Source organism: Triticum dicoccoides, chromosome 3B (genome assembly GCF_002162155.2).
Source record: "Triticum dicoccoides isolate Atlit2015 ecotype Zavitan chromosome 3B, WEW_v2.0, whole genome shotgun sequence".
NCBI lineage: Eukaryota > Viridiplantae > Streptophyta > Magnoliopsida > Poales > Poaceae > Triticum > Triticum dicoccoides.
Genome location: NC_041385.1, coordinates 812,413,663 through 812,435,753, shown reverse-complemented (window position 1 = coordinate 812,435,753; position 22,091 = coordinate 812,413,663). Strand labels below are relative to the sequence as shown.

The window sequence follows — 22,091 nt, the reverse complement described above, 5'->3', positions numbered from 1 at the left end:
GCAACCTCCTTGCCGTCCTTCTTGAAGTTCTTTTTACCCTTGCCTTTCTTGAACTTAGTGGTTTTATTGACCATCAACACTTGATGTTCCTTCCTGACTTCTACCTCTGCTGATTTCAGCATAGCAAATACTTCAGGAATGGTCTTTTCCATCCCCTGCATATTGAAGTTCATCACAAAGCTCTTGTAGCTTGGTGGAAGCGACTGGAGGATTCTGTCAATGACCGCATCATCCGGGAGATTAACTCCCAGCTAAGTCAAGCGGTTATGCAACCCAGACATAGTGAGTATGTGCTCACTGACAGAACTGTTTTCCTCCATCTTACAGCTGAAGAATTTGTCAGAGACTTCATATCTCTCGACCCGGGCATGAGCTTGGAAAACCATTTTCAGCTCTTCGAACATCTCATATGCTCCATGTCTCTCAAAACGCTTTTGGAGCCCCGGCTCTAGGCTGTAAAGCATGCCGCACTGAACGAGGGAGTAGTCATCGAAACGTGCCTGCCAAGCGTTCATAACATCTTGTTCTGCAGGGAGAACGGGTGCGTCACCAAGCGGTGCTTGTAGGACATAATCTTTCTTGGCAGCTATGAGGATGATCCTCAGGTTCCGGACCCAGTCCATATAGTTGCTGCCATCGTCTTTCAGCTTAGTTTTCTCTAGGAACGCGTTGAAGTTGAGGACTACGTTGGCCATTTGATCTATAAGACATATTGTAAAATATTTAGACTAAGTTCATGATAATTAAGTTCAACTAATCAAATTATTAGTGAACTCCCACTTAGATTAGACATCCCTCCAGTCATCTAAGTATTACATGATCCGAGTTAACTAGACCGTGTCCGATCATCACGTGAGACGGACTAGTCAACATCGGTGAACATCTTCATGTTGATCGTATCTACTATACGACTCATGCTCGACCTTTCGGTCTTCTGTGTTCCGAGGCCATGTCTGTACATGCTAGGCTCGTCAAGTCAACCTAAGTGTTTGCATGTGTAAATCTGTCTTACACCCGTTGTATGTGAACGTCTGAATAAAACACCTGATCATCACGTGGTGTTTTGAAACAGCGAACTGTCGCAACGGTGCACAGTTAGGGGGAACACTTCTTGAATTTATTGTGAGGGGTCATCTTATTTACTACCGTCGTTCTAAGTAAACAAGATGCAAAACATGATAAACATCACATGCAATCAAATAATAAACGTGACATGATATGGCCAATATCACATAGCTCCTTTGATCTCCATCTTGGGGCTCCATGATCATCTTGTCACCGGCTTGACACCATGATCTCCATCATCATGATCTCCATCATCGTGTCTCCATGAAGTTGCTCGCCAACTATTACTTCTACTACTATGGCTAACGCGTTTAGCAATAAAGTAAAGTAATTTACATGGCGTTTCTTGATGACACGCAGGTCATATAAAAGAATAAAGACAACTCCTATGGCTCCTGCCGGTTGTCATACTCATCGACATGCAAGTCGTGATTCCTATTACAATAGCATGAACATCTCATACATCACATATAGATCATTCATCATTCATCACAACTTTGGCCATATCATATCACAAACCACTTGCTGCAAAAACAAGTTAGACGTCCTCTAATTGTTGTTGCAAGTTTTACGTGGCTGAATTAGGGTTCTAGCAAGAACGTCTTCTTACCTACGTTAAAACCACAACGTGATTTGTCAACTTCTATTTACCCTTCATAAGGACCCTGTTCATCGATTCCGCTCCAACTAAAGTAGGAGAGACAGACACCCGCCAGCCACCTTATGCAACTAGTGCATGTTAGTCGGTGGAACCGGTCTCACGTAAGCGTACGTGTAAGGTTGGTCCGGGCCGCTTCATCCCACAATACCGCTGAAGCAAGAAAGGACTAGTAACGGCAAGAAAGTTGACAAATCTACGCCCACAACAAATTGTGTTCTACTCGCGCAAGAAGAACTACGCATAGACCTAGCTCATGATGCCACTGTTGGGGAACGTTGCAGAAAACAAAAATTTTCCTACTCGTTTCACCAAGATCATCTAGGAGTTCATCTAGCAACGAGTGATTAGATGCATCTACATACCTTTGTAGATCGCGAGCGGAAGCGTTCAAAAGAACGGTGATGATGTAGTCGTACTCGACGTGATCCAAATCACCGATGACCAGCGCCGAACGGACGGCACCTCCGCGTTCAACACACGTACGGAACAGCCACGTCTCCTCCTTCTTGATCCAGCAAGGGAGGGAGGAGAGGTTGAGGGAGATGGCACCAGCAGCAGCACGAATGCGTGGTGTTGATGGAGCTGCAGTACTCCGGCAGAGCTTCGCTAAGCACTATGGAGGTGGAGGAGGTGTTGGGGAGGGAGAAGGAGGCAACCAAAGGCCAAGGCGTTCCGGTATGAAGTCCCTCCTCTCCCCCACTATATATAGGAGGGCCAAGGGGGGGTGGCCGGCCCTAGGAGATCCAATCTCCTAGGGGGTGCGGCAGCCAAGGGGGTTTCCCTCCCCCCCAAGGCACCTAGGAGGTGCCTTCCCCTCCTAGGACTCTTCCCCCTTCAAACCCTAGGCGCATGGGCCTATGTGGGGCTGGTGCCCTTGGCCCATTAGGCCAAGGCGCACCCCCTACAGCCCATGTGGCCCCCCGGGACAGGTGGACCCACCCGGTGGACCCCCGGGACCCTTCCGGTGGTCCCGGTACAATACCGATAACCCCGAAACTTGTCCCGATGCCCGAAACAGGACTTCCCATATATAAATCTTTACCTCCGGACCATTCCGGAACTCCTCGTGACGTCCGGGATCTCATCCGGGACTCCGAACAACATTCTGGTTACTGCATATACATATCCCTACAACCCTAGCGTAACTGAACCTTAAGTGTGTAGACCCTACGGGTTCGGGAGACAAGCAGACATGACCGAGACGACTCTCCGGTCAATAACCAACAGCGGGATCTGGATACCCATGTTGGCTCCCACATGCTCCACGATGATCTCATCGGATGAACCACGATGTCGAGGATTCTATCAACCCCGTACGCTATTCCCTTTGTCTATCGATATGTTACTTGCCCGAGGTTCGATCGTCGGTATCCCAATACCTCGTTCAATCTCGTTACCGGCAAGTCACTTTACTCGTACCGTAATGCATGATCCCGTGACCAGACACTTGGTCACTCTGAGCTCATTATGATGATGCATTACCGAGTGGGCCCAGTGATACCTCTCCGTCATACGGAGTGACAAATCCCAGTCTTGATCCATGTCACCCAACAGACACTTTCAGAGATACCTGTAGTCTACCTTTATAGTCACCCAGTTACTTTGTGACGTTTGGCATACCCAAAGCACTCCTACGGCATCCGGGAGTTACACGATCTCATGGTCTAAGGAAAAGATACTTTGACATTGGAAAACTCTAGCAAACGAACTATACGATCTTGTGCTATGTTTAGGATTGGGTCTTGTCCATCACATCATTCTCCCAATGATGTGATCTCGTTATCAATGACATCCAGTGTCCTTAGTCAGGAAACCATGACTATCTGTTGATCAACGAGCTAGTCAACTAGAGGCTCACTAGGGACATGTTGGTGTCTGTTATTCACACATGTATTACGATTTCCGGATAACACAATTATAGCATGAATAAAGACAATTATCATGAACAAGGAAATATAATAATAATGCTTTTATTATTGCCTCTAGGGCATATTTCCAACACGTCGTCGGAGTCGGAGCTGTCAGTTGTTCGCGCGTGTGGCCTTCTGTTGGCATGTGCCGTCATGGTTTCGGTGCAGCTGTCCTCTTTGTAGCTCTGTGATCCCATGACGGTGGCCAGGTTGGCTGGTGGTACCCATGATATATGGGTTGGATTGTATTGGTTTTAGCCCGGTTTTCCGTCAATTAACCGGGTAATTCTCACTCCTTCTTAATCAATGAAAATGGCAAGTCTTTTGCCTCATTTAAAAAAAAGGTGTGTCGACGGAGTCCGAGAAGAGCTCGAACCTAGCAAAATCATCGACCGGCCAGGATTATAGGGCAGCAACATACAAAGAGAATAGGGGAAAAGGGGGAAAAGGAGATATTAGTGACAAAGTAGAACAACTGGAAGGCAACACCAACAACGTCCGAGAACAAACCGCCCCGGTGGGCTGGGCCGCACTGTTTCCACGGATAGGCCACGTGCGCAGTGTCTGTTTTCCCCCTTTTTTTGGTTTTTTATCAGATGTGATACTTTGCACATAAATCAAGCTCAAAATTGTGGTGTTGCACAAAAAGTTTCAGATCATTTGAAAACGTTTATATATTTTTAATAATTGAAAATGTCAAATATTTTGCTGCTAATCCACTTAATTAGTTTTCAGGGGCATTTTGGGAATTCAAATGAGGTTGGTTTCAACATGATAATTTCTTAGGGATTTTATGGGACATACCAACATTTTTGTTTTACTGTTTTAAGAAATAATTTATTTGACTTTAATTTAAATTTGAAAATGGCTTTGATTTTTATCGAGTGGCAATTTGGCTTAGCTAAACTTGAAGATATAGCACCATTAGTGTGAGGTCACTGTAGCATGACACTGGGGGTGTTACAATCGGGGTTGAGGACAACTTCTTCATGGCGAGCCAGTTACCAGCAAGGGTTCACCACACGACCGAGGGAAGTGGCCCATTTGCACCCGCCGGCACCGCCCGCTGCACAGGCCACGTTGCGTGCCTCCATTCTGGGTCCCACCCCTAAAAGCCGAGGCTCTCCACATGGGGTGGAGTCATCAGGATCCCCGGCGTCCCCTTCACCGGTCACACGCGGCCGCACCGATGAGCACCTCTGGCGGTGGTAGAGAGACGGGTTGGGAAGAAGGGACGAGGCACAAGGGACTAGGATTCACCCCTGAGTCACCTCAGAGGAGGGGGGGGGGACTTCTCAAAATGGATCACAAAGTATTGGTTGTGATATGGTTAGTATTCTTAGCAGGAGAAATGCCATTTACTATCCTTGAGCTGTTTCAAAGTCAAAGTTTGCTATTTCAACTTAAAAAAAGACAATTTTTATCCTTGATATATCAAGACTATCTAGCTTTGATTCCTCTACACTCTAAATGTGGCCTTTAATGTGGGCATGACAACCCTTCTCGCACATGGTAGCCATGTGTAACTGATGATACAGTTATTATTCTTATAAGGATAAGTGTCGGGAAAAGTAGTTCTTAATGAGAACATGATAATGCTTCTCACACTTTGTAGTCTAGTGGGTACGGGTCAAAATCGGATGCGGGTTTTCGTGCTGAACATTTTGATATATTATACGTTTTTTTCTGACATCGTATGCAAAAGTTATAGCCGTTTTACATTTTCCCTACACTTTTTTCAAAACATGTCCAAATTTAAGTTTTTAAATTTCCCTAACTAGTACATGTAGTAACATAACTACATTTGGAAGGATTTCAATTTTTGAAGTTTCTATTCATTTTATTTTGCTTTTTACAAAACTGAAAAGACGATCCAGGGGATAGAGTTTGAAAATAGGATCTTTAGTACCGGTTCGTGCCATGAATCGGTACTAATGGGCATCGCACCCTTTAGTCCCGGTTCGTGGCACCAACCGGGACTAAAGGTCCCATTTGAACCGAGACTAATGCCTGTGCGGTGCCTTAGCCGCTCGAACCGGGACTAATGCTCACATTAGTTCCGGTTCGTAATGCAACCGGGATTAATGCTCTTTTTTGCCCGAACGTAAGCCCTGTTTTCTACTAGTGTATGGATGTGTTGCTCATGTGAAAATGTGCTAACTGAATTTAACAATCTTGACAAAACTGCAGGGTGTGCGTGTGTGTGTGTCTAATTTACTGGAAAATTTCTCATTTCCCCTTTTACAACCATTGAGATGTTCAGAGACGTTGCATGAAGTTCTACAACAACTATACGCCAAGTCCTACTATGGCTATGCACTTTTCTTCGCGGTGCTTTGCATTCCTTGCTGCTACTGGATACTGGACGTTTGTGATGTGGGCTTGCTGGACGTGTGTTGGCTAGCTTCAGGCTCTAGAGAGCAGAACAAAGTTGACCTTCCATGCCAAGAATTCAAATATTTTCTACTATTTGTCATTCATCTACGGTAGTTCATAGTTCCCCATGTATGGTTGTATAGAAGCTTTATATATTTGTACTGTGAAATCAGTGATTCATTGCTTTGTTCGACTCCGTCCAAAAGCTTCAGAATATTCCCCTATATAGGGCCTATATAGTTATTTGGATCACAGCAGCCCTATATAGGGTCCGATGCATGTTTCTGAGATTGAGAAACCCACTGGATAGAAAAGCCCACCCACAAGCCGCGCGACCTTCCTCCTCTGCCTCTGCGACCTTCCTCCTATCCTGCCGCGCCACCGCTCCCAACTAGTGCCCCCACCACCGAAACGCACCACCACCCCCAACCGGCGCCGCCACCCGTCGGGAACGTGCCACCGCCCCCAACCGGCGCCACCACCGTCCTTCGCTGCAGATCGCGCCACCACCGTCCCACGATTTGGATTGCGCGGCCGCAATCATCACCAACCCACCTCCAGTCACCGGGAACCTGCCCCCGCGCAAACTTGCTCCACCTGCCGCCTCGACCTTCCTCCAACTGCCTCAGCGACCTTCTTCCCTCCACAGCCACCTGCCACCGGTGACGCGCCCCCACGACCCGTGCATCTTCCCCGCTGCCTAGATCTCGAAAAGCACCTGAACCCCCACTCTCGTCAGCCGCGGTGCGGCACGTCTCCCCCTTGACATGGTTCCTCTGTTCTTGGCATGTGTGGATTATCATCGTCGTTCTCGTCCATCTCCCCTAGAAGTTCAAGGATTCTTTGTTGTGCAGATGCTACAATCAGTACAATCCTCCCTGATTGTTCTATTTTTTTCCAGTTTGTGTATGATCTCGCTCTGATTTGCTATGAGCAAACAAGAACTCTCTGCGCGCGCAGGTGCATTCTGTGTGTGTTTTTGTCAAAATAATGAGCGGTTTTATTTTCTTTTTGTGTATATAGGAGAAAGAGGAAGAAGTTTGAACATAAGATATGAAGAAGTTCAAAATATGTAACATGATGAAAATTTTGTGTACGAGAAATTGTGTGCAGAAATAAAATGTAAATTCACAATGAGGTTCATATATTGAAAGAAACTGAAGTTCACATAGACAAAAAAAGGTGGATGTCTGAAAAAGATGTACTGAAAAGTACATGTTCTCTAATTCATGATGCTTATATGGTCGTCTCTGGGGAGTAAAAACACAGAGCTCACATGTAACATAATTGATAATTAGAATAATGTTCAAGTATTGTCCTCTAGAAAAGTCATGCATATAATAAACCGAATTCGGGAGGTTCGAAAAAACAACCCCATCAATGAAAAAATGTACATAAAAATGTTAGAAAAATTAAGAAGTTCAAATTTTAAAAAACTAGAAGTCCAAATTAAAAAAAGAGGATTAGTTCCAGAGAGTGGCTTTTTTGGAACTTGGATGTATTGGAGGACCTTATTTTAAATAATTTGAAATAAAACCAGGAAGTCCATATTAAAAAGATGGAGAAGTTCGATGATTATAGAGAACTCACATTTTCCTCGTTATTAAAGAATGGAAACAAGCAGTTCAAAAATAAAATAACAAGAATTTTAACTTTTAAAAATAGAGCGCTTCAAAATTTCATATAAAAGATTAAGAAAATAAAACCAGGAAGTCCATATTAAAAAGATGGAGAAGTTCGATGATTATAGAAAACTCAGATTTTTCTCGTTATTAAAGAATGGAAACAAGAAGTTCAAAAATAAAATAACAAGAAGTTCAAATATTAAAAATAGAGCGCTTCAAAATTCATAAAAAAAGATTAAGAAAATCAGATTAAAATTTCATAAAAAAACTCAAATATTTTCACGTAACCGAGAGAAGATCAGGTTGATAACTGTGAGAAGTTCATGTACTACACGGTGTGCATTTTGTATTAAAAAAGAATAGAAAAACAAAGGCTAAAAGTTTTGTTGTTATAAGTTCAAGTCCTTCGTCGGAGAAAGTTAAAAAAAATATTGTGAGAGAGATTTGTACAAAAGGAATATCATTTGTGTAACATTGACGAATGGATGAGAAAATTACAAACGAAAATACGTCACAGAAGTTCAACTGAAAATACCAGGAAGTTCAACTACTACACTGAATGGATTTAAGATGAAAAACTTTTAAAATCGTCGCGGGTATGAAAAAGTGATCAACACGGGAAAATTGCATGTTCACAGCAGATTTTCACCGGTATATCACTTCCTCAATTCCGGTGAGTGTTCCAGTGAGTGAATGAAGAGCTACGAGCAAAAAAAAGCACGTGAAAAACAGAGTGAAGTTCAAGTAGAACTGCCACAGAACTTCAAGTACTTCACGCGATGCATTTTCGAAGAATCTGTTTCGCGATAGAGGCAGAACGAATGATCTCGCCATTTTCGAAATTACTTGAAAACGGCTAGGGATCCGAGAAAACAATCAACATGAAAAAGTTTCGTATTTTCTGTAGCTTTTCAAGGGTATATTATTCGCCCCAATCTGACAAAGTTTGTAGAAATTACGGCAAAAATACATTTTTAGCCATTTTAAAAACTGACATAAAACTTTAAGGAATTGGGAGAAATAATACATATCAAAAAGTTTCGCATTTATTCAAGCTTTCCAACGCCATATCATTTGCTGCATTCGGACGTAAGGCTAGAAAATTATATCAAAAATACAAACTCAGTAGAACTTGTACTGTTTTCAAAATTACTCTTACACCGTTCAAAATTAGGGAAAACCTTCAACATGAAAAAGTAGCGCATTTTCATAAGCTTTCCAATGCCATATTACTTGACTCAATTGGATTAACCGTTTAGAAATGGCATAAAAAATACGAACTCGGCTGTTCGGTTTGTGAAATTTTATGTTTTTCCAAATTACTCTTTAACCATAGGAAATTAAAGAAAACTTCCAACATGTGGAAGGAGCTGTTTTGCAACAGCTTTCCAATGCCATATTATTTACCTCATTCTGATAAACGGTTTAGAAATGCGATCGAAAATGCGATTCACATTTTTTTTGTGAAGAAAAAATGGTTTTCAAAACTGCTCTTAAACCGCTTACATTTTGACAAAAATTTAAGTTGGATCATGATAATGGTGTCCATAGCTTTCCAACGGTATATCACAAGCCCCGTTTGGGCAATGTTGGCGGAAGTTCAATCTAGTTCAGAGGGAAGTTCAAGTTGAACAATTCAGGCAGTAAAATTGCAACAGAGGCATGTTTCATCACGACCCAAGAGCAAATCCGCCAACGAACGAGATTCATATTTAAAACGGGCATTTAGTTGCTAGAAATAGTTTGCATGTTACACTTACATCACATAGAACACGACTAACCAGAAAAATTCACGCGGGGAGACACGGTTGCGAAGATAACCCAAAGGTCGGGTTCGTACAGAGGAAAGTTCAGGCGTGTAACTTAGAAAGTTCTAGTTGTGATCAGAATATTATTCTGATCCCGTGATCAAAATACTGTTTATGTGTGTGTGTGTGTGTGTGTGTGTGTGTATATTAATTGTTGACTAGCTAATTGATGCATTAATTGTTTTGGTATGTACATATGTTAACTCTTCTTTCTTCTTTTATAGCCCTCCGGATCGAGCCAAACTTCGGTAACGAGACGAGGCCCAAAGAAAAGGTTGCACGCGGATGAAAGGTTCACGATCACAGCAATTGCGGACGATGGCCAACCGATTGAACCCGAGCGGACCAAGGATGCATTTTCTGCTCAGTGTGGAGCTATTGTTAGGGACAACATCCCAATCAGCCTCCAGCTATGGAATAAGCCTAAGAAAGAAGACCCTCAAGTTTCTTATGTCACCGATAGAGAGAAAGATGATCTTTGGACCTTGCTGAAGGCAAATTTCACCTTACCGCCAAAGGACGATCCGAATAAGCCAGTTATAGAGCCACTGGTCAAGTCGTATGCTCTTAAGAAGATGGCAGAGCTATTCAGGAGGTGGAAGTATGAGTCGAAATCAAAGTTTGTCGACAAAGAGAAGACTCCAGAATTCGTCGGCCGATTTAGAAGATAAGAGATCACTGGCCCATATTATTTGTGGCCTACAAGACATCGGACAAGAGTAAGAAGATGTTAGAGATAAACAAGATAAATGTTGCAAAGAAGCACTGCCACCACCGCATGGTGTCAGGCGGCTACCTCAAAGCCCGACCGTCGTGGGACAAAGCTGAGCAGGACCTGATTGATAAAGGGGTCGAACAAGAGACATTGAACTGGCCTGACTGTTCGAGGACTTGGTTCTTCGGGGTTGGGGGAACTTTGGACCTTGAAATAGGGAAGTGTCATTGGACGGATGAGCAACTTGCAACACCCATCACGAAGCTTCAGGCAGCAATCAACATAGTGCAGGAAGGGACGTTCATTCCGGACAGAGAGAATGACGAGCTGACTGAGGCCCTCGGGAATCCTGAGCACCCTGGATGAACATGAGGCATGCCAGGCTCCATTTCATGGAAGATTGGGTTTCCCGGTGCAGCCAGATACAAAACCCGGGATAGGAAGATGAAACATGAGCTGAGCGATATACAGAAGCTCAAAGCAAGAGTACTGAAGCTAGAGGAAAGCCAATGAGCTGTCGACCAACCATCTCAGCGGCATGAAGCTACCCCAGAAGCTACCCCACCATCTCAGCGGAGAAGCGGTGTGGCTTCCACGGAGCTCATTCAGCAGCCTGACTTCATGGCTCCTAAGCTACCCCGTGGATGCTATCACGGAGGCTCAACATTGCCAGCTTATGACAAAAGGGCAAAACATCACCTTGAAGGCGGTTGTCGGCACTGTTCCACCTCCTCAACCCGAAGGGACTTTTCACTGTCGTTCGATTCCAGAGGGTTATGCTGTTGTGATGGCAGATGAAGTAACGAAGGGATTTGAGGAGCTCAAGCTTGACCACCCTATAGGTGAAGGGGAGATTCAGCTCGGTCTTGCTCTGAAGACTACATGTCTATGGCGGAAGGAGTACATCAAGCTCCCAAACTGGACGCCTCCGCCTCCTCCTCCTCCGGCGAGTCAGGGCACTCTGCCTCCTCCTCCGGCGTGTGAAGGCACTCCGGCTCCTTCTACGCCTCCTCCAATGAGCAGTCTGCCTCCTCCGGCGTGTGAGGACACAACGGCTCCTCCTTCGCCTCCTCTGGCGCATCGGAGCACTCAGCCTCCTCCGGCGCGTTGGAGCACTCCGCCTCCTCCGGCGCGTCAGCCGACTCCGCCGCATCAGCAACATCGGAAGAGAGAGGCCGCCACTCCGGCGGCTAGCAGTAGTATAAGTAGAGGAGGGAAGCAGTTCAAATAGGGTCCATCTCTCAAGGTTCTGAAAAAGTTACCTTATGAGAGGACCGATAAGGAAAACGATGACATCTGTCGTGCCCAAGTGAGGGACTTTTTTGCACCGAAACCTCCACCTCCGAAGGAAACAATAGATCCGGTGAAACTGAAGCGGGCTATCGATGCCCTGATGCGACCACCGCCGCCTCCACCGGATTCCAACTATGAGTGCACTATTAAGAAGACATATAAGGAAGCGGAGCGGTCGGGAAGTTTGAGCAGTGATGCAAGGTTACCAGCACGAAAAAGTGGGAAACAAATTCCCCAGCTCGGCGAACAGGCGAAGCAAACGTGTCCCCCGCTCAAGGTGTCTAGCGGTATCATCGCTAATCACCCAGGGATGGTGCTCAGTACCAATCTTGGTTATTACCTGCCTGATGATGTACCCATTGAATTCATGGAGGTCGACGAATTCAGATTCGAGTATGGGAGGCCTTTCATCAAGCCTGATCATCCTCGTCTAACAACAATGATGCGAAGACTCCATGACTGGTACATGGAAAGATGCAGGCTGTCTGGGAGGCATACTTTGACGATGAGAATTAAAGAGGAGCACGACCTCATTGGAATGGATATTTTGAATATTGAATTTGATTAGTTATTTCAGTTATACAATCAAAAAGCCCTCGACAAAACACTCGTGACTTGCTACTATCTGTAAGTACTACTTCTGTAATTAAGTCTCTATATATAGCTCAGCTCTTTCATTGCATGTATATATAATTATACTCACTATATTATGCAGATTGAAGATCGTCGAATGCAGGAAAGCAGATATCTATGACATTGGGTTCATTAACCCAAATATCATACATGAATACATGGTCAAACACAAAGTCGAAGAGACCGAGGACAACTAGCTACAATCGTTGATTAAAAATCAAAACAAAGATAAAATACTCTTTCCTTACAACTTCCAGTGAGTGTTACTGTCTTGTGCATATTCGGTTTCCCTTACTCGAGGTTAATTATAGGAATGTAATTGATGAGTTATGCATGCGTCCGCAGCTTTCACTTTATTTTGCTAGAGATTAAGCTTGAAACTGGATTAGTAACTGTCTTGGACTCTAGAGGAAAAAATCCCAAGGAGTATGCGAACATGACTGATATGCTCCAGAGGTAAGTTCAATCGATCATTATCGCACCATCTCGGCAACTTTGTTCATTTCTTGATATCAAGTAATTATTCTCTTTGTCTGGCAGGGTTTGGAAACAGTTCACCACCATTGCTCCGGCACTGTCGAAGGAGCTGCGATTTACACACCTGAAAGTTCCGTGCATCTCCCATTGATTCTAGCTAGCTAGTTTCATCAAAACCATTCAGCATGCTTGATTATCAGTTTGATTAAACTCTATTTATTGTAAAGATCTTGTGGCAGGAATCCGGGAATGATTTTTGTGGATACTATGTTTGTGAGTTCATCTACAACTCGACGAAATCTAAGCAGGGGCTACTCTAAAAAAGATTTTGATGTACATAAACAATCATGTTCACAATTTTATTTTATTACCATCATTTTTATTGAGTTTCATTCATATACATGTATTGACCCACTTCTTAAAATTAATGTGGGAGATGCGGGATGAACTCCTATCACATGATCGCATACGATCAATTCAAGAGGAATTGACGGGATTCTTTCTTGACCACGTCATAAATAAAGACGGAGAATACCATGTGGAAGTTCAAATAGACCTTAGATGTCAGGGTTTGTAAGAGATCTTATATTGTATATATGTATCTAGTATCGTCGGATAGATATATAGAAACTTGTTGTTCGACCAATCTCGTGGAGAAAGAGAGGTCGATCACTTCTCTCTGTATATGTTCATCATGACGATCTTGTGTACTTAATGGTTCCTTCATTTGCTTACTAGCTAGCGTGTCGAGTTCTCTCTATACGTGTGGTAGCTAGCGTCGACTAAGCACGAAAATAAGAGAGGTCACTTCTCTCTAGCTATTAGCTAGCTAACACAATATATGAAACCCCTAAATAATTAACCCTCCAAAACCACCTAACCCTCCCCCTCCCTTTAAAAAAACAAAAAACCCAGCTCCTGAGCTGCTGACGCGTGGATGTCATTTGGTCCCAGTTGGTGTTACCAACCGAGACTAAAGGCCCTCCTGCCTAGACTCGCCGCAGCGGTCACGTGGAGCACCATTTGTCCCGGTTTATAAGCGAACCGGGACTAAAGGTGTTGGGATTTAGTCTCGACACATTAGTCCCGGTTCCAGAACCGGAACTATAGGTCTTCTAGAACCGAGACAAATGACCTATTTTCTACTGGTGACCATTAGACCAAGGCATATAGATATACAGAAACTTGTAGTATTTATTCGTGGTTCCCTTCATTGCGTTGGTGGGTGTTAATTTGGTTAATGCAGTGAGCCTTGTCAGTTTCACTAGCTAGTACTCTCTTCCTCCGAGTTTATTAGGCCTCTCAGCATCACAAGCATGTCCCTTTTTATAAGGCCTCGTTTTGGAAAGGTGCATGCATGCAGTGGCGAATCTTGGATGAAAATGAAGGACAAGCTCAACTTCTCAGTACAAGGGTTGAAACTCGTAAACAACAGGCTAGACACTAGACAGTGGGCTGAGATGGGCTAGGAACTAGTAGTAAATTTTTGTTTTTCAGTTTTAGAGGGCAGGCTTGAGCCTGTTGAAGCATGGCCACTGGAATCGCCACTGCATGCATGCAACTATTTCATTGGTTGCATTGAAAGTCATTGTTGTTGGTGTCATGGCTGGCAAATTAATACACTTTGTGCGTGTTTTTTTCATTGGCTGCATGCATGTGAGAGAGTGCATTAGGAGTGAAATGGAAGAAATAATGTGCGCAAATTACTATATGTCTTGGTCTAAGAGAAGTTGTCTCTAGGCCTAATAAACCCGGACGGAGGGAGTAGTGTTAACTGTCATAATCACTGGAAATCTTACGTCAGATTTTTAGCTGTTCGGATCGAACGTATCCTGGACCGTTGGATCCAACATGAATCTTGGAGCATGTGAGAGTAGCCACGTCATCGAATTTTTTTCACTCAGAAAATCAAAGGGCCGTCACGTACGCTTCCATCTCCCCGCGCCGCACTTGTCTTATCCATTTCTCCACACACCCAGCGCCACTCCCAAGCCAAACCAGGAAGAGATAGGGGTGCCTCTTTCTCCACACGAATTTTAAATTCTCCGCACATATTTTTAATTTAACTCTAATTAAACATGCTACATGTGGTGCCTTTTTTTCTATGGCTGCATGTAACATTTGCATCAATAAACATCATTGCTACGAAGCAGAAAACTAATTAATTCTTCTCGAGGAGAGATACTGGCATCGTATCGATGCACATTATATTTTTGATAGTAGTGACCTTGTACTAGAGGGAGAAATTTATAGTTCTCTAAGTTTAAGAAAGTGTATATATAAAACTATCATATATATGATATCGAATTTATATTATGAAAATATATGGCTGATGATTTGATATTATGGATGATAATTTTTTCTATGCGTTTGGTCAAATTTAGAATTTTACTAGCATTGATGTGGTAGTAAGAGATTACGACGGAGTGGTGATCCCCTCATTTTGGGACTTCCTGCCATGCTGCACATCTGTGGAGGAAGCGGAGCACCAGGCTTGTATTGCAGGATTGTACATTTCAGTTACTTTGCACAAGCCGTCCGTTCAGAAGACTGCCTGCCGGTTCATGAATATTACTTGTCAATAATGCCTTAGATGGGCCGGCTCTTGTTGACCCGAAGAAGGAAGGGTTAGAAGCGTTAGGAGTTCTTGCTCCAAGTCCTCAATGCACTATACAGAAAATCAACTCAGAGAAGAACAAGGTGGCCTATGAGATTGCTTTTTGTTTAAGTCACAGAAGTCATGGATTGGTATATGGGGATGACCCGTCATGCGTTACAAAATTTGTAAGATTGTAATCTTTTGTCCTAATCAATATATACAGTGTTTAAAAAAAAGTAGTAGCAATGCTACACCTATGGACTTTATGAAGCGGATTTGCCTGACTGACACAAAGATTAATATATTTCATATAAGATTGATATATTTGCTTAGTATTGAACAACACAAAGTCAGAAAACAACTAACACAACATTACGTCTTTACAAAAATGAACGCAAAAGAAAAACAGCCAAACAAACACAAAACAAAAAACATAGTTTAAACGTGAGCAGTAAATTAATGATGTACACCATACACTAGACACTTACATATACACAATTAGCTTCACTTCTTATAGCAACTCTACCAGAGCCGCCACATTTGCACTCACCATCCATCATTTATGAAGCACACTTGGTATGGATATGGTAGTTGCCGGGCTCGTGCACAAACGCGGAGTCACCAAAACGACTGCCCCTGTCTAATTTTCTCTTGTTGCATTAACTCAATAGTAAACCCATCAATTGAATGGATTAAAAACATTAATTTAAGCTAATATTGCATAGCATAGGGGTAGAAAAGTTGATCAGTGATTTTACATTCATACAACTAAATTAATTATAGTACTAGACTACTTGTAGCCATGGCGGTTGCGATGAAGGGCTTGGGTGTTGGTGCTTTGTCGGGGACGTTGGGGAATGCTTCAACAAGGGCCCGTATGGCATGGAATTCTTCCTCGACAACCAGATTTCCGGCCACGGGGCTGGGCATGGGTGTGGGGATGGAGACGAGTAAGGCTACGGCCTACGGGGTCCTCGTCCATCGCCTCGAGGAGGTCCAATACCATATTGTATTGGTCTCAGCGCGACAACAGGAGATCCGATTCACCCGGCTCGGATTCGTCATCCCCAAAGCTGGAGGTGAGGGGCAGCTCGTACTGTTGCACCATGGGTGAATGTGGCTTGTAATTGGGGAGTGAGGGGATTGGGATGGACCGGTGGTGGGTTCGAGTAGGGGAGAGAAGGGAGGGTGGCAACCTTCTATAGACCACTACGGGCACCGTCAAGGGGCACGCTTCCCAATGAGAAACTTGTCCATCCGATGGGCCGCCATGAAAAGCCGATGGAGCGAGTGTGGCATTAATGGCCACGTGGTTGCTCGCCTATGGTGCATCGCAGGCTGCACAACTCAAATTCTGGTCATCGCGAGGTTGTTTATGGAGCGTCTTTCATAAATTTTGGTGATCTAGAGGCATATATCAACTTTGCAAGTGCCGTTTTAGCTCAAAATTTCTGATTTGATGATTATTAGGACGATTGGTCCATTATTGCAACTCTGCTAAACCTCAGTACATACTGCACACTTTGCGTTTACGCGAATAGCCTGTACACAAAATACATGTGAACGTGCATGCATGTAAAGAAAAGAAAGAGACATGCATCCGAGTTGAGTATTACTCCCTCCGTTCCTAAATGTAAGTATTTGTAGAGATTCCACTATAAACCGCATACGGATGTATATAGATGTATTTTAAGTTTAGATTCATTCATTTTGCTCCGTATGTAGTCCGCCTAGTGGAATCTCTATAAAGACTTATATTTAGGAACGGAGGGAGTATTAAAGTCGTACGTGTGCCATGCTGAGACTTATGCATAAGAGTTCGTACGTACGATATGCTTTGCACCGTCAAGAAAGGTGCCAAGCAACGGTGTTTGTCCTGAAAAGGAAGTATTAAGCACTGCTCACCGTCGCACCTCCCACGTAGTACTACGTAGTACATCGCCTAACAAACTCCACCAACCCATACGATCGATCAAGCTCGTAATACGTACGTTGCCTCCTCTTCTGACTTCTAACTCACACTTGATTGGTCATTAACTGCACTGATCACATGAGAAAATGACAGATAGACCCATCGTTCACGCGTCTTCATTAGGGCCTAACCTGCTGCCATCACATCTATAAATACCACCTCCCAAGCACCCCCTTTTCACCAAGCCGAAAGTTGATCTCATCTAATTAGCTAGCTCACGAGCTATATAACTGCCAGCCAGCTAGCGATCGAGCCAAGTCCAAGGACCAAGCAGACCAACTACTAATCATGGCCAAGCTCTGCGCCGTCCTCCTCGCAGCCTGCGCCGCCCTCCTGGCGCTCGGTGCAGCGCGGTCGACCCTCGCCGGCGACCCCGGCATGCTCCAGGACCTCTGCGTCGCCGACTACATGTCCCTTCAGGGCCGTGAGTGACTGAACAATTCTCATTTCGTGCATGCATGCATGCATGATCCACCACTGACCGGAATGCATGCGTGTGTGGGATGCGTCGTGTGTGTCTGTGCAGCGCTGAGGGTGAACGGATACCCGTGCAAGCCTGCGGAGAACGTGACGGCGGATGACTTCTTCTACGGCGGGCTGGCGAGCGCGGCCGACGTGTACGGCGGCGGCAACCCGATGGGCTCCGTGGTGACCACGGCCGACGTTGAGAGGCTCCCGGGGCTCAACACACTGGGCGTCTCCATGTCCCGCATAGACTACGCGCCGTGGGGCGGCACGAACCCGCCGCACTCGCACCCGCGCGCCACTGAGATCCTCTACGTCGCGGAGGGGACCCTGGAGGTGGGCTTCGTCACCACCGCCGGCAGGCACATTACCCGGGGCGTGCCGAGGGGCGGGGTCTTCGTGTTCCCGCGCGGCATGATGCACTACGAGCGCAGCGTCGGTGAGGCGCCCGCCGTGGCGATCTCGGCGTTCGACAGCCAGCTCCCGGGCACGCAGAGGCTCGGCGAGGCGATGTTCGGGGCGACGCCGGGGGTGCCGACGGACGTGCTGGCCCGGGCGCTGCAGACCGACGGCGGCGTGGTGGAGAGCATCAGGGCCAAGTTCCAGCCAAAGTAGGCCGCGAGGACGTACGTGCGCCGAGAGCGTAACACGCACATTAGGGCATGTACAATGGTGCTATCTTAGGAGTGTCACGTAGAATAAATAATGAGGTGGAGGAGAGAGAACTCATAAGAAAAGGCTTGTCTTCTCTTATTTAAGATAAGACAAGAGATGATATCTTAGCACAATATGTGTCACCATGTTTTAGGAATAACTAGTTATGAAGATAAGGCTAAGAAATGACCCATTGTAGACATCTTTTTGTGTTATCTCTTAATTACATGCAAGATCTAAAATAAAACTATCTTATCAACCATTGTACATGCCCTTAAAGGCATCGAAAAAAAGCGTGCGTACGTAAATTATCACCACACGGTCCTATATGTCCCCTCATATTGTCTGTCTTTTTTAGGTGAAAAGCGTCTGTTATTTGTTCGTTGTTGAGCTGTATGCAGGTATCGATGGTTTTCCGTACGACGTCCTATAAGCTTGTTGTAATATTTGCAATGCGTGTAAATGTAATAAATAAATGCGTCCATGGGTTTCTGGTAACTCGGCCTGCTTTACTTTGTCCCAATCCACACAAAATTGTGTGAATGGTTTTTTTAGGCTAGTCATAGTGGGGAGTAACTTAGACTAGTGTCATGCATATGACACTAGTCTTTGTTACTACTTCCTCCGTCCGGAAATACTTGTCATCAAAATGGATGAAAATGGATGTATCTATAACTAAAATACATCTAGATACATCCATTTCACTGACAAGTATTTCCGGACGGAGGGAGTACCTTCATAATGCAAAGTAACATACAAGTAGTATCATAAATGATAGCATTTATTACATTATAGACTCATTTTGCTTTGGATTGCGTTATGTTACAGTAACATATTATGTTACTCCAAACATCTCTTTCCTCATTAACTCTATGCCACATAAGCAAACCTGTCTTGAAATACGCTAAGTTACTTGCTAAGTTACTCCCACTATGACCAGCCTTAGAGACAAGGTGTCTGCCGAGTCCGAGAAGAACTCGAACCTAACAAAACCATCTACCAGCTAGGATTATAGGGCAACAACATATACAAAGAGAATTGGGAAAAGTGAAAAAAAAAGATATTAGGGACAAAATAGAACAACTCGAAGGCAACACCAACAACGGACGAGAACAAACCGTGTCATTGCCAACTACCGCCACTCGCCTACACCAACTAACCTACTAAGGCCATCGGTGGAGGGCACCACCGTGTGAGTATTGTGTTCGTTGACTACCACCAAAGGTCAAACATGGGCAACAAAGATTTGTCTCCGCCGCTGCAATGGGCCATTACTCTTTCACTCGGGCTCGATGGGTGCCGCACTGGATGCCGGCAGAGTGGTTCCCCTATAACCCAAATCAAGGTGTCCAAGCTCCCTAAGGAGAGGCAACAGGAGCAGAACCGGAATCAACAGGAGCCCGACCACCCAACCACCATCGCCGGAGAAATGAAGATGTTGAACGCCGGACGTGGGTTGTCGAATGAAGATGTTGAACCACAGAGAAGCTGAGATGAGTAGCACGATACATCGGTTAAGGATAGGAAACACCAACGCCCAAGGCATACCACCCACCCACCCACCCAATCAGAGGAGGGGGGACTTCTTAAAAGTGGATCACAAAGTATAGGTGTGATATGGTTAGTATTCTTAGAAGGAGAAACGCCATTTACTATCCTTCGGCTATTTCAAAGTCGAAGTTTGCTATTTCAACTTCAAAAACAGACAATTTTTATCCTTGATATATCAAAACTGTCTAGTTTTGATTCCTCTACACTCTAATGTAGTTTTTTTTTTGAGCTAACTCTAATGTAGTTTTTAATGAGGGCATGACAACACTTCTCGCACATGGTAGCCATGTGAAACTGATGATACAATTATTATTCTTATGAGGATAAATGTCTGGAAAAAGTAGTTCTTATTGAGAACATGACAATGCTTCTCACACTTTGTAGTCTAGTGAGTAAAATACATATTAGTAAAATACATAGAAAAATGGCGAAAGTTAATAAATATTCTAGAGAGGCCGTCAAAACTTTCTTTGAATTTCCGATTGCATAAATTTCAGAAACCTTCTTGTAAAGTCATGGTATGATCTAACTTTGTGACATCTCCAAATTTTAATACCATTTTAGAAATGTGGCCGAGTTTATTTAGAACATATACCTTTTTTTTACAATTTTCCTAAAATAATCATTGTTTTTTTATTACATATTTTTTTAATTGAGTTCCGGACGTGCAAAACTTGACGCAGATTGGTTAAGACCATCTCTAACATGGCAAGAAAATATGTGTGAATTTTATGATATGGTCAGTATTCTTATAAGGATCCTTCTCAAGGTTGAAAAAAGCAGTAGGCGTAAGCGAGGTGGTTGGCCTTCGGCTAGTGCCTAGGCGATGCTTAAGCGTCCTAGGTGCGGCCTAGGCGGTAATATAACTATGAGGGTGCATTTGTGGTATTATATGTGTATCAATATTAATTTAGATCAAATCAATAATTTAGCTACCAGCTACGGCCATTTGAATATGACATGTTTGGCATATCTGTGCAATATGGTAAGATTTCTCGATCGGGTAAACACTTTCTTGCTTGCCCTGCCTAGACTTCCGCTTATACCCTAGGCAAGGCGTTTGGCCATTGCATAGCGCCTAAGCGCCTCATAGGCACTGCCTTTTCCAACAGAGATCCTTTTGTTGTTTCAAAAGTCAAAGTTTAGTATTTCAACTTGAAAAGTGAATATTCTTGGTCCCTCATGTACTAAAACTGTCTACCTTTGGTTCCTCAACTCAGTAAAAGAAGAATTTAATGACACTGTGAGATGACTTCTCACATATTACCAGGTGAGTAAAAATAATATTAAAACCAAACACATAAATGTTTAAGTGCATAAATATTCTATACAAGCCTGTAGAAAATAATCTGTGAATTCTAAATTACATAAAATCCAGACAATTTCATATAAAAACATGGTACAATTTAATATGAAAATTTAAAACCCTCATGATTTCGATACAATTTCTAAAATGTTTATGCATTTTCCCTTTTTTTCCAAGTGTTTAAAAAAATTCTAATAAAATTATTGGCTTTTCTTTTTGTAGTTGAAAAATTGCTGGCTTTGGTTTCATGTGTGCCAAACACATCTTTTTTGCCAAAAAAAAGAGAACAAATCTAATAATTTTGACACTCGAAGAACCAATATGCCTGATTAGAAGTCGACGTACCGAACTCATATTTTAGCAATACCGATAAACTAAAGGAGAAGTATTAAAATCTTTCTTTTTGTAGTTGCGAAATCGTTGGCTTTAGTTTCACGTGTGACATACCACAATGGGCGATGCATATGGCAACCTTTTTTTTTGAGCATCAGTACAGACACAAGCACTCATATACACGCGCATACACTCATCTCATTTGGAAAAAAAAAGAGAACAGATCTAATGACCCTCGAGGAACCAAAATGCCCGATTCGGAAGTGGAGGCACCAAACTCGCATTTCAGCAATACTGAAACTGATTATTTTTTTGAGTTTCAGATTTTTTTTTTTGATTTTTTCCCCTTTCGCTAAAGTTTTTTTTCTCTTTTATTTGAGCGAAATGAAAATCAGAGCAAACAATTTTATTACTGGGTCACAGAACGGGCCGGAGAGAACACACTGGACCTCGCGTGCCCACCCAGCCCACGCCTCTACCAGCAGGCCCCGCAAACATCACCCGATCCGATCCGATCCGCTCAAGGCTCAACCGCGAAGAGACTTTTACCCATCCCACCTCCACCTCGGTCTCCCGGTCGTTACGCCACGCCTCCGATCCCCTGATCTCCTCCTCTCTTGCCGCCGTTCCCTCTTCCACCTCCACCTC

At 43.9% G+C, this 22,091-nt stretch overlaps 1 protein-coding gene across 1 annotated transcript; it reads left to right on the top strand.

Annotated features, from left to right (window-relative positions):
- Window positions 1-17,331: 17,331 nt before the first annotated feature.
- LOC119278643 (germin-like protein 1-4) lies at window positions 17,332-18,453 on the top strand. The gene is made up of 2 exons (XM_037559978.1): window positions 17,332-17,558; window positions 17,661-18,453. Exons 1-2 carry the CDS (start codon window positions 17,423-17,425, stop codon window positions 18,212-18,214), a joined length of 690 nt encoding a protein of 229 aa, XP_037415875.1. The 5' UTR covers window positions 17,332-17,422; the 3' UTR covers window positions 18,215-18,453.
- The last annotated feature ends 3,638 nt before the right edge of the window (window positions 18,454-22,091 follow it).

Excerpts from the sequence above, each read along its gene's own strand:
- LOC119278643 (XM_037559978.1), top strand. The coding sequence starts at position 17,423 with ATGGCCAAGCTCTGCGCCGTCCTCCTCGCAGCCTGCGCCGCCCTCCTG. Across the intron at positions 17,559-17,660 it reads CTACATGTCCCTTCAGGGCC|CGCTGAGGGTGAACGGATAC; the intron begins GTGAGTGACTGA and ends GTGTCTGTGCAG.